The 13,041-nt window shown below is 44.3% G+C and overlaps 1 protein-coding gene across 2 annotated transcripts in view; it reads left to right on the top strand.

Moving 5' to 3' along the window:
• Positions 1–13,041, top strand: part of DDX60 (DExD/H-box helicase 60) — an 85,215-nt gene that overhangs the window by 7,271 nt on the left and 64,903 nt on the right. For both annotated transcript variants that reach the window (XM_012536315.3, XM_033403541.2), the window contains exons 4-8: positions 332–521; positions 2,409–2,750; positions 4,562–4,678; positions 5,584–5,745; positions 7,070–7,228. In XM_012536315.3, the coding sequence (XP_012391769.2) occupies positions 332–521; positions 2,409–2,750; positions 4,562–4,678; positions 5,584–5,745; positions 7,070–7,228 (970 nt within the window). The remainder of the gene's footprint in view (positions 1–331; positions 522–2,408; positions 2,751–4,561; positions 4,679–5,583; positions 5,746–7,069; positions 7,229–13,041) is intronic.

Genomic DNA, 13,041 nt, shown 5'->3' with positions numbered 1-13,041 from the left:
TGAGATTGATGAAGCAGGAAGGTCTATATTCAGATACAGGTGTTCAGTCCCTGAGTCCGGCCCACATTTTGGCCTTAGATAACGTGCTCTGTTTTCGAGCCTCAGTTTCCTTCCCGGTTGAGCGGAGGTGATGCTGATTCCTCCTGTGAAGAACCCTCATGCGTGCGGGTGTCTTTGGCAAGTCAGTGTAGAGACCAACGTGAAAGAATTACTCAGTAAATCAAGCTATTGATGATAATGATGATGAAGATAATAATGATAATAAAGCTGCTGCCTTTGGGGCCTGATTTCATCTTCGTGTAATTTTTCATTTTCACTGTTTGTATTTTAGTTATGACAGTCTGTTGAATGATTTTGTTGAGTCTGAGTTTTTTCTGATTGATGGAGACTCACTGCTGATGACATACATCTGTGAGAAATCCTTGCGGCCTGAACAGGGCCTGCACTTCTTTTACCTGGTGGAATGCTACCTTGTGGATCTAATTAATAAAGGAGGACAGTTTGCCGTCGTCTTCTTCAAGGTAACGTGACAGTTGGGTTCTTTTCTATGATTTGAGAACTGAGACTACAATGACATTGTTTTATAAGTAGGTTTCTTTTCTTATTTCAAAGTGAAGTAGATCTATAAAAATTCAGCAAATTTAAAGGGAAGAACAGAAAAAAAAAGTGACCCAGGATCCCAGTATTCAGAAATTACTACATTGAGGATGATTATTATTATTTTTATTGGGGTATAGTTGTTTTACAATGTTGTGTTAGTTTCTGCTGTGCAGCAAAGTGAAGTAGAGTTCTCTCTGCTATATAGTAGGTTCTCATTAGTTATCTATTTTATACATACTGGTGTATATATATCAATCCCAATTACCCAGTTCTTCCCATTCCCCCCTTTCCCCCCTTGGTGTCCATACGTTTGTTTCTATTTCTTTGTCTCTATTTCTGCCCTGCAAACCGGTTCATCTGTACCATTTTTCTAGGTTCCACATATATGCGTTAATATACGATATTTGTTTTTCTCTTTCTGACTTACTTCACTCTGTATGACAGTCTCTAGGTCCATCCACATCTCTACAGATGACCCAATTCAAAAAGAAACATGCACCCCAGTGTTCATTGCAGCACTATTTACAATAGCCAGGTCAACGTAAATGTCCATCACAGACGAATGGAGAAAGAAGATGTGGTACATATACACAATGGAATATTACTCAGTCATAAAAAGGAATGAAATTGGGTCATTTGTAGAGGATTATTTTTTATTTGCCCTCATGGAGCTTTCCTGTGAGGACACACAGGACCCTGGAGGAGGGTGAGGGGTGTCCTCGGAAGCAGCTGAGCTGATCTCCGGGTTCTAATCTCCCAACTCCAAGTAGGTCCACCTCTGTCTTCAAAACTCAACAGTTTGTGGGGGCTTCCCTGGTGGCGCAGTGGTTGAGAGTCTGCCTGCTAATGCGGGGGACGTGGGTTCGAGCCCTGGTCTGGGAGGATCCCACATGCCGCGGAGCAGCTAGGCCTGTGAGCCACAGCTACTGAGCCTGCGTGTCTGGAGCCTGTGCTCCGCAACGGGAGAGGCCGCGATAGTGAGAGGCCCCTGCTTGCCACAACTAGAGAAAGCCCTCGCACAGAAACGAAGACCCCACACAGCAAAAATAAATTAATAAACTCCTACTCCCAGCAACTAAAAAAAACAAAAAAACCAAAAAAAAACCAGTTTGTTTGAGCCCAGACGTGGATCGAACTCACCAATGTTGCTTCGTTCTTATTTGCTCTGAAGTAAATACATCCAAGGGAAGATACCTGGTCTTCCTTGATTTGAATGTGCATATAACTAATGAAATTTTAACAGTTTCAAATACATGTATGTATCATACCACCACCACCTCCTCATTCTATCCCTAAAGGTAACCAGTGTGTTATTCTTGGAGGTTTTAGTGCATGTCTGTTCAGTTCTTTTGTGATCCATATTATTGTTAGGTATTTGAGCCTTGCTGACTGCCTGCGAGCAATGCATGAATTGTGGGCTTTTGATAAAAACCGGTGCTACTTCCGGGTGACCTGGGACTGTCCCTGCAGCGTGATCCACCCCAGCTTTCCCTATGGACGCTTTATAGCTACCATTTGCTTTTACATATTTTTCTTTCCTTTTTCTTTTTGAAGTGAGATTGGAGAGGAGAAGAATTAGAATGGGAAGGGAAAGTGTGAGTTAAAGGGGACACATGTATTTAAACCCAAATTGTGATTTGTGGCATGTATCTGCAAAATGACAGTCAAGGATCGAGGGTCTATGTTCTGACTATAAAACAGAATACGACTGTGTTGGAACCTATTCCTTTAATGAGTTTCATGGTATGTGTTAACCAGCAAAACTAGTAGACGGCTAAATGATGATTTCAAAATTGTCTACCCCACAGGATGCTGAACATGCATACAACAGCATCCCTGAATTGCTTCCTCTGAGAATGGCGTTAATTCTCCACCTTCAGCATAATACCAACATTGATGTCCGAACAGGCTTTTCTGGGTGCTTCTCACAAGAGTGGAAAAGTTTCTTGGAAGACAGTTACCCATATTTTCTGATCGTTGCCGATGAAAGCCTGAGCCATCTACAAGTACACCTTTTCAACTTTTTAATCATGCAGTCCTGGGCGATGAATGTCAATGCCGTGCTCTTCTCGGGCCAAGCATCCGATGTCCTTCGACTTTACGCGTACTTTATGCCGAGCAACTACGAACACCAGTTGATTTTCCAGAAGGTAGTTTGCACCTAAAAGACAAACTTTTAGAATTTCACGAAATTTTCTGCATTACTTGACTCAGTTTTATTTCTCCCTCTTTTATGGAAATTATCATAGGTTTAACAGAGAGGTGTAGAAAAATAGAAATGATAATAATAAAACAAAAATGCAGTTATTTATCGGGCAGTTGTTGTCATAACAGTAGTGCTTGGTGCTTCCCATGAGTCACTTTATTTAACCTTCACAGTGACCCTGTGAGGGAGGTGTTAGTGTTGTCTGTGTTTTGCAGATGATGAAGTAGATACTTGAACAAATAATCTGCCCATTGTCAGTTCCAAATCCAGTAATACAGCCTGGATTTTAAAAGAGGCAGCCTGACCCCAGCACTTCGGTGCTTAAGCGTGGCATGCGCTTCCATCTCCACTTAGGAAGACCAGACACGCGTCCACATACTAGTGAAATGATGGTGAATATGGTAGCTTTTCATGAGAAAACAATGGTGAAAGTTGATGAAATACAATTTAAAAAAAAAATTAAAAAAATATTTTGGCCGTACTGCATGGTGCATAGGATCTTGGTTCCCCGACCAGGGATCCAGCCTGTGCCCCCTGCATCGGAAGCATGGAGTCTTAATCACTGGACCGCCAGGGAGGTCCCTGAAATAAAATTATTTCTTAACATTAAATCATTAATAGAATTTTCAAAGTATTTAGAATTTTAATCCTGTGATCTTATTATTTTGCTGTATTGGTATAATTGGTAATGACTGTATTGAATGTTTGGGAGTTCAAAAACGCTCACCAATTTTAGAAATAAATTTGGTTTCTGTCTAATTTTCACTACTTATAGGGAATTTAGAATGTGAAGACAATTCTATATATCATCAAAATGATTTTTGTGTCAGTTAACATTTTCACTTTTTTGAGTTGAGGGTCACACCCCTTGTGGCACTGGCCACATCTGGATGGCTATCACAAAATCCAATAAGATAGTTTACTTTGCTTTCGTTAGAACTTCAGTCATTAAACTATTTCCAACTCTGGTTGCCTGCTGTGAGTAGGAACAGCCTTGTGTGTGTATTTTTTTTTTAATTAAAAAATTATTTTTTGTAGTGACAGGAGGTCCTGTAATCCGTTCATTTCATTTTTTATTCTGTTAGAGCAATTTCTGAATCTGTGTTTGAAGAGTCCCTACAAACTTCCTTACTAGTCTTTTCTCAAGAAAGACATTTTTTAATGGAGGATTTTATTTCTGGTAAAATAATTTATTTCCTAGTTTATTGAACACTCACCTTAAAGAGGTGATTTCATTGATCAATTTGAGGACTGTGTGAAATGTGTATAAAAATGCCATGCATGTTGATAATGGCTGTTGCTGGATGTTCATTACCTGGGGAAGGCGGTTATGCTATTCTCTCTGTGTCTCTTTGAATTTTTTTTCTAATAAAATCTAGTGCATTAAATGGGTAAATTGTTTCTTTTTGAGATATTGAAAATGTTCTAAAATTAGATTATGGCGATGGTTGCGCAACTCTGTAAATTTACCCAAAGCCATTGAATTGTACCCTTAAAGTGAGGGGATTTTGTGTCATGTTAATTATACCTTGATGAAGTTGTTAAAAAATAAAATGGACCTCGACAAAAATTAATTTGGCGAAGACAGGCAGGCTTTAAAAGCATTGTTGATGATCTGTAATTACATTAGTGTATTTTTTTTTAACTTAGAAATATATTGTAACAATATTATCTTCAATATATGATTTTCTTTAGTTGGAAAGTAATGTGATATATTATTTATGACGATTTATGTGACTTGCCTTCCTTTTGCAGCATGAAAAGCACTTTGAGAATGCTTATAAAACCCTGATTAAGCAATTGAAGGAATGTAGAGTTTTAGCATTAGGACGTCTTTTTGGAAATTTAAAATGGAAAGATATGATGGAAGAGGTACTGAAACTTTTAAAAATCTTTTGATTTGAATGAATTGTTTAATTACTAAAAAAATGCAAACATAGTTCAGAGTTCTCATATACCTCTCACCCAGCTTCCGCCCCCAGTGTTAAGATCTGATGTAACCAAGGTACGTTTGTCAAACCAGGAAATTAATATCACTATAATAATATTAACAGACAAACATATTAATAACAGACTTTAATACACCACTTTTTCCGATTATCAGGAAAATTATTCACAAATTTTATTTTTACTGGATGCCTAATATTTCTCTAATGCTGAACATTTAAATTGTTTGAAAATTGGCTTTAACAGATAACTTTGTGATGAACATCTTGGAGCATAAATCTTGGTACACATTTTGTATAACTTACCTAACCTACATACCTAGAACTTGCATAGTCAATCAGAAAGTATCAACGTACATAATGATAATCATATATATTGCCAAATAGCTTTGCAGTAACTCTGTGCCTATGTATACTCTGATTTGCGAATATAAGAGAAATGACACGTCACATGATTTCCAGTGCTATTATCCGTAAAATATACTTTGCTAATTTGAAAGTAAAAATATGCTATCTAATTGTCCTTTTTGTTACTAAAATGGTTGAACACTTTTATTAATATTTGTATTTTGTGAATTATCTGCTCATCTCTTATTAAAGGCTTAGATGTTTTATTGATTTATAGGAGCTCTTTACATATTTAAACTTGTAATAATTTCATTGAAATACTTATTATGTTCCCATTTTGAATTTTGTTTCTTGCTTTAAACAAATGTTTTTGTGTAGTCATATCTATTTTTCTCTTCGGTATGAGTTCTTCTAGTAAGATCATTTATGATTCTAAACATTTTTCTAAATACCACGACATTTTACAATTTCCTTCTGTGACAGGCATGTGAAACTATTTCTCTGCTTAAGCAACTGTGGCCAGAAGGATCTGACATTCGGCAAGTTCTTTGTGTTACTTCGTGCTCCTTGTCTTTGAGTTTATACCATCACTTTTTAGAAAACAGATCGAAGACCACTGATGCTCAGAAAGCTAACATCCAACAGGTATGATAAGTTTACCGTGAAACACCAGTGAAATTTTATTTATTTGATTTTACTGAAACATCTGTTGTGCTGTTAGATGGGTTGGTGTTCTACTCACAGATGTTTCCCTTAGTACATTTTTAGTCAAATGTGTCCAGCCCTCCAGCGGAAGATAAGAAAGTGGCCCTTGGTGAGAGTTTACCCCCTTATGATGTTCTGGGCTCTTACATGCCTTGTGCCATTAAGTCTTCACGACAGCAGTTTAAGGGAGGTGCTGTGATTCTTACTGAGGTTCAGAGAGTCCAGGGAACATTCGTCAAACCCAAGGATGAAATACAGTGTGGATTGAAACCAGGTCTGTCTGTCTTATCCAAGCTCCACTCTGTCCACTGCCTTGTGCAAGGAGCTTCCTGCTGTCCTGGCTGGACAGATGCTAAAGCCACAACTTCTGTAGGGCTGACAGAGGCCATTGAGACTCTGTAGACTGGTGTGGGTTTGTTCGCCAACCAACTAGCCATCCCTGTGTTTCTGCACATGTGCACGCATGCACTCAGACACACACGTGTACACGTACTCTGTTGTTTACAACCTGAGTGCTGGGGAACTCCTGGTTGAAGATTCTTATGAAAGAGAAACACAGTTTGGTCTCTTTCTTTCATAGTTTCAGAAACGAACAGGGCTCGTCATCTTTCTCCTGTGTCCTTTAGGTCTGCTTGAATAGTGTCTTCGCAAAATAACGTAGATGGCTAGGCGTGCCATTTTAAATGATCACAAAAGTGATACTAAACCACTTGTCTCTCTGGGGCTTCTCATCGTTGGACCCCGTCTGGCCCTGTGGAGGCACACTGAATGAGCCTCAGTCTGGTTCCAGTGACAGCCCTGCAAACATTGTCTCATCAGGTTAAATACGCCCACTTTACCCTTTTTCCACTTGGGTACGTTTTCAGATTGTACCGGTTTCCTCACCCTGGTAGTTTTCAATATAACCTTTAAAATAGGACGCCTGGGAGAAAAGAGATGGAGCATTTCACGTGTGGCCCCGCCATGCAGAATCCTGTGAGCTCCTGACGTCATGCGCTGCTGGGTCAGCTCATGTGAAGTTGGGCTCAACTAAGAACACAGGAAGTTGCTTCATGTAAACTGCTACTAAGCTGGCGGTTCCCTGTCTCTCTTACCCAACGTGTGTGTTATGTGAAGAAAAGAACTTTTGCAAAAATGCAGAGTGAACAGCGTAAGAGCGTGTGGTTCCTGCCCACGTGGTGCAGCTGCACCCTCTCTGAGGTGCCTAGGCATCAGATGGTGTCCTGGCCACGGTCCTCTGACCCACCTTCTTTATTTGATGCAGGTGGAGACGAACTGCCCCACCCTGGAGGGGGTGACAGATTGGTGTAGACTGCACTGTCTCAGCGTGGCATTTCTCCTCCACTTACCTCTTTCCCAAAGAGCATGTACCAGATTCATCACTTCCCGCTGGATTAAGGACATTCAGACTTTCTTAACAATGGTAAGTATACTCTTGATTAGTTTATTTTTATTTTTTTATTATTATTATTTTTTTGCGGTACGCGGGCCTCTCACTGTTGTGACCTCTCCCGTTGCGGAGCACAGGCTCTGGACGCGCAGGCCCAGCAGCCATGGCTCACGGGCCCAGCCGCTCCGCGGCATGGGGCATCTTCCCAGACCAGGGCACGAACCCGTCCCCCCCACATCAGCAGTTGGACTCTCAACCACTGCGCCACCAGGGAAGCCCTAGTGGATCAATTTGAATGGACATTTTTTTAAGGGTCTTGATACTTATAGTCAGAATGTCCAAGGAAAGTGTTTTAGAACCAATCAGTTAGGAAGCAGGTCCACAAATATTTATTTAATGCACGTGCATCGTGTGGATCACAGGAAAAGAAGGTGTTCACCCACCCCGCCCAGCACTTTCACAGAGCTACATTTTTCAGGGAGAGACAGATAAGGAATTTTTAAAACTACTCCTGCAGGATAGAAACTGCAGGACGCTTTAGAATCTGATACTAAAAAGACTGAACTCAGTCTGAAAAGGATGACTTCTCTTAAGAAATGAAGAGAAGTTACGTAACCCAAGTCTGTGTGTAGGAGTTAGCAGGTTGGAGGGAGGCTGCACACCAGGTTCTAGGAGGTAAAGCAGCCTGTGTGATCGTGCCGAGGATGGCGTGACCGAGTGTCCCTGGACTAGAAAGAACACAGGAAAGGGACAAAGTGGAAGGGACGGGTCGGAGGCAGACCCTGTGGCCCCTTCAGGTGCTGTTAGGAGGGTGGAGACGTAACCCGATGCCAAGCACAGCGAGAGGCAGCTGGATGGTCTCTAGGTCAGTGGCGCTTTCATTTCAAAACAGGTGTCTCAGGTGCAGTGCAGAGGGTGCATCAGAGAGGTGACACGTGGACTCGGGAAGCCAGTTAGGTGACTGTCACCTCCGTGCCTGTAAGTGGTGCTGATGTTGGGGACAAGGGCATGGGCAGAGGGCTGGACAGCAGTGGGCAGTCGATCATGATTTGAGGTGTGGAGTTGACAGGTTTAGTGAGTGAGCGGCGGGGGCAGGGAAGAGTCGGGGGGACAGTCTCCTCTTGAGCCTCCAGGGGGAGGGGAGGGTGCCATGGTCCACGGGACGCTGGTGGAGGCCGCCGTGTGTTCAGTTTTGGAAAGAGTGCGTTTGAGGGTCCAAGGACATACCCAGATGGAGGTACCAGGTGAGCTGTGTTAATACTGGTTTGGAGCTCCGCAGAGTGGGATGCGTTGGACGTAAAGATGGGGAGTCATCAGCCCACGGATGTTCATGTAGTGGACGAAATTATGTTGGGAGAGAGATGATAAGAGGGCCCGGGGCAGAGACCCGAGAAAGTCCATCGTGCAGTGGTCCCACATAGGCTGAGGTGCTGGGAAGGAACTGCTGAAATGGACGGAGAGGAGAGAGGGGAACGGATGGCTCTGAGAGACGGGAACCGTGTCTCCAAATGTGGGCGTGGCTAATAGGATCAGGTGTGTCGAGAGCTGTAGGGGGTTAAGGACTGAGCACAGTCCACTGGGTTTGAGGGCACAGGGCTCACTGCTGCTGGGAATCAAGAGGCAGGTGAGCAGAGTGGTGGGGAGGAAAGTCAGTGTCAGTGATTCAGAGGTGAGTGGGAGGGAAAACATAATGGTGGAGAGAACTTTCTGTGTAAGAGGCTGAGAATGAGGGAACAGCAAAGGGCAGAGCTGGCACCTGGGTCAATGGAGAGTGCTTTGCAGCACTATTCACAACAGCCAAGACATAGAATCAACGTAAATATCCATCAACAGAGGAATGGATAAAGAAGATGTGGCACATATGTACAATGGAATATTACTCGGCCCTAAAAATGAATGAAATAATGTTATTTGCAGCAACGTGGATGGACCTAGAGATTGTCATACTGAGTGAAGTAAGTCAGACAGAGAGAGACAAATACCATATGATATCACTTATATGTGGAATCTAAAAAGATGATACAAATGAACTTATTTACAAAACAGAAACAGACTCACAGACATAGAATACAATCCTATGGTTACCAGGGTGTGTAAGGGGTGAGGGATAAATTGGGAGATTGGGATTGACATATACACACTACTCTATATAAAATAGATAACTAATAAGGACCTCTGTGTAGCACAGAGAACTCTACCTGATATTCTGTAATGATGTATATAGGAAAAGAATCTAAAAAAGAGTGGATACTCTTTTATATGTATACACTTATATGTATAAGTGAATCACTTTGCTGTACACCTGAAACTAACACAACAGAGTAAATCCAATGTACTCCAATATAAAATAAAAAATAAAAAAAGAGTGCTTTTAAAATGACAGATGGAGCATGTCTAAATGCTGATCATGGAAACTAAGAGAGGATAGGATGAAAATACAGGGAGAGTCAGGTGAGGGGGGGGCATGCGGAGGATGCCCTTTTATGGAGGGAGGGGTATGGCCGTTCTTACAGGAGAGAGTGAAGAAAGAATGGTACAGATTGGCCGTGACGGAGGTTGTGGGGTCTGTTTACAGTTCCTGCTTGCTGGTGTGAATTTCCTCTGTAAAGTAGAGACAAAGTCATGTGCTCAAAGTCATGGCGAGGAAGCAGGCCCGGAAATTTAAGAACAGTGAAATATGTGGGAGATATTTACTGTAGGCGGGGAAGAGTAAGCTCTACTGAGAGGGACATACCACCCTGTCCTGCCTGGTACTTTGGAGGCTTCCCTTGACATATTTGACAGAAGAATTATAGTGGCACCCGTATGTGTTATCATATACTTTTCCGTGTCTGGTGGGTCCTAACCACATGGCCGCAGGCACAAGGAAGCCAGCTGATGGCATGATATGTACAGAAAGGAACAAGAGAGTTTAGGCGGGGCGGACGCCCTTGGTGGATTTGTACCATTTTATGGAAAAGAAGACAGGAAAAGAGGTTTCTGTATCTTTGCAAGGGGGTGGTGCAAATGCTGGGCTAGGAAACAAAGCACCAGAGACAAGCTACAAGGACCCTATCGTGCAGGGGGAGAGCAGAGGGGCTGCTGACCTGGGGGACCTGGTGTGATCAGTGAAGGAGTGTGATGGCCATTACACAGGGCTGGAAGGATGGGCCGGCGGTGGGCGTGAGGAACCCCTCTTCGGGGCTTGGCAGGCAGACAGACTGTCGTTCCCTGGCCCGTCTCTCCCTCTCCCTTACTTCCCATCTTACTGTAAATGCCTGCCATTCTCTGCCTGAAGGTTTGATCTTCTGGGTCTGAAATGCTGGGGTGTAATGCCCCACCGACGGCAGGTGAGGGCTGGGTGCAGGAGACCCCAGCTTTCTTACACGTCGGGGCAGGTAGCCCTGAAACGTGCTCTACGCTCTCAGAATTCCCCAGTGGAATTAAGCTCTGGTTGTCCACAGGGGTCGTGGGTTGGAAAACATGGTCCTTCCTGGTTTTCTTTTCTTTCCCGTCTCACTTCTGCATCCCCTCACGGGCGCCTCTTGAGAGCAGTCACAAATTAGTGCTTTTCCATAAAGTTGAGGCTCGGGGTCTGCTTCACGGGGGAGCCCAAAGCAAGGCAAGGACGGAGAGCAGGTCCTGGTGATGGCAGGCATGGGTATGTTGGGGAGAATGTGACCTGGGTCAGAGGGGTGAGGGGGATCGCTGGATACAAGACATTCGAGAAGTGTCGATGGTATCGTCTTCTCGGAGGCTGAAGTTATCTGTGGTGCTGGTGAAGCTGCGCCAGGCAGGAAAGTCATCGCTATTTGGGTACGTGGGGGACCTAGGAGCGTGGTCAGGAGGGGCTTCCAGACGGAGCAGACGGATGGCGGCAGGCTTTTGGGCCGGGGTAGGAGGATAGATCGGAAGTGACGAGGATACCCCCTCTTCTCCATCCTGTGCTCAAGCCATGCATGGAGCCAGGTGGCAGGGGAGGTGCTTGTTCATCGGGAAAGGCCGCGATCTGCACTGTGGTCCCCTCTTCCTCACTTTTCCGTCCTCAGCAGACAGGTGTGTCCGAACCACACAAAAAGGAATTCTTCAGGGCTTCTTAGCCTTTTTGTTCTGGGGCCCTGTGGCTATCTGACGAATGCTGTGGCCCAGAATAATATAAATGCCTCAAATAAGGTTCTTAGGGAAATCAGTTATGGTGAAATACTGTTATCAAAATATTATAACCGTATCGTTTATGATATAGTAACACATGTGCTTCTTTGTTACTACATTAGATAATCAGATAAATACCGTACTTTCAATGGATGGTGAGTGTCAACAGTATCTCGATATGTTTGCAGTGCTTATAATGAAAACATCTGTGATCCCTACTGGTGCCCAATCCCAGCTACTGCCTGGGAGGGACGGTATTTTGTCTGGGTTTGCAATGGAAGAAAATACAAAGTTTGCCACAGGTTAGCAAAAATAAAAATGTAATTTTCTGACCCAAGTTCATGGACTCCCCGAATTCTATCAGGTGAAGAACGTCTGTGAAAACTGCTTTTCTGCACTACCTCTCCCTCATAAGCCTGGCCTCTGGCTAGACTGGCAGGTGCCCTTGCTTTGGGGATTGGAAAAACAAAAGCCAAATTCCTGGCTTTTAAAATAATAATACAGTAAGTTCCCTTCACGTTTCGAACTTTCAAAGATGTGAACGTGTGTTCGCACGTCCAGTCACGTAAGTTAGTTCATGTGTCTGGCATGCATTGTCCTGGGCATGGTTCCTCTACAAGTGGTTGTGCTTTTGTGCACTTTACTATCCTGTGTTTGTTTTTTATGTATTCTTTGTGTGAAAAGTATTATAAATCTATGACAGTACATACTATATAGCCGACTGTGTTAGTTGGGTACCTAGGCTAACTTTGTTGGACTTACGAACAAATTGGACTGACGAACAAGCTCTTGGAATAGAACTCGTTCGTATGTAGGGGACTTGCTGTACATTGATCCATGTATAACAAATATTATTGAAAAGACAACTGTCTTCTTCTGCCCCCACTGCGCCTCCCTCCCCCTTCCCATAGAGTGTCCATGAGTGAGGAGGGGACCCCGTTGGAGAATAAGTGAAGGGTCCCCTGCGTGGGGTGGGCAGCGTGATGGAGTCCGCCCTGAGGTTTCGGGCTCTGTGACAGAGAGGACGTGTCGGCAGCATGGAGACTGGGAGACGGCCTCACCGAGAGACCTGGGGCCGCGTGTGCCAGAGGACTGGTCTAGAAAATGCAGTTGGGGTCCGGGCACGAAGGATGGAGATGTGGCCCCTGTGCTGCCAGGGGTGGGAGGGCATCTGAGGTCCTCAGGCCCCAGGTGAGTCCCGCTGGCTGATGAGGGTGCGGAGGTGGGCCTCTGGGCTTGAGGGTCCTCAGAAGGCAGGCGAGATGAGTGGGAAATGTCGTGGCAAGTCCCTCAGCATCTCAGGGCTGTCTTGGTAGACATGAGCTCCAGGGGACCCAGTGGAAGCCAGCGAGCAGCCAGTCTCCATCCAAGGGGCTGGGTCTGTGGCCTGAGCAGAACACAGGAGAGTCCTGTCCACCTGGGGCCGCATCTTGAGCGGAGGGCACCCTCTTCCAACTGAGACGAGGCGACCCCTGTGTAAACGCCCCTGTTGGGGTGTGGCTGGGGGGATGCAGTGCAGACCCTGGAGGGGATTGACCTGAGGGTGACTGAGAAGTGATGGGTTGGACTAGTTCTGCTGGTGGTGCATAGACTGTATTTACTGTAACAGCTGACAGAGGTGTCGGGTCAGCAGCTGCAGCTCAGGTGCAGACAAGTCCGTCGATGCGTACCTGGGTCATACTTGTGAACATTCACAACTGCTCTGACAGAAGTTT

The sequence above is a fragment of the Orcinus orca genome, chromosome 6 (genome assembly GCF_937001465.1).
Source record: "Orcinus orca chromosome 6, mOrcOrc1.1, whole genome shotgun sequence".
In the NCBI taxonomy this organism is placed as follows: domain Eukaryota; kingdom Metazoa; phylum Chordata; class Mammalia; order Artiodactyla; family Delphinidae; genus Orcinus; species Orcinus orca.
The sequence above is the reverse complement of the archived record's forward strand: the minus strand, read 5'-3'. Positions and strand labels throughout refer to the sequence as shown.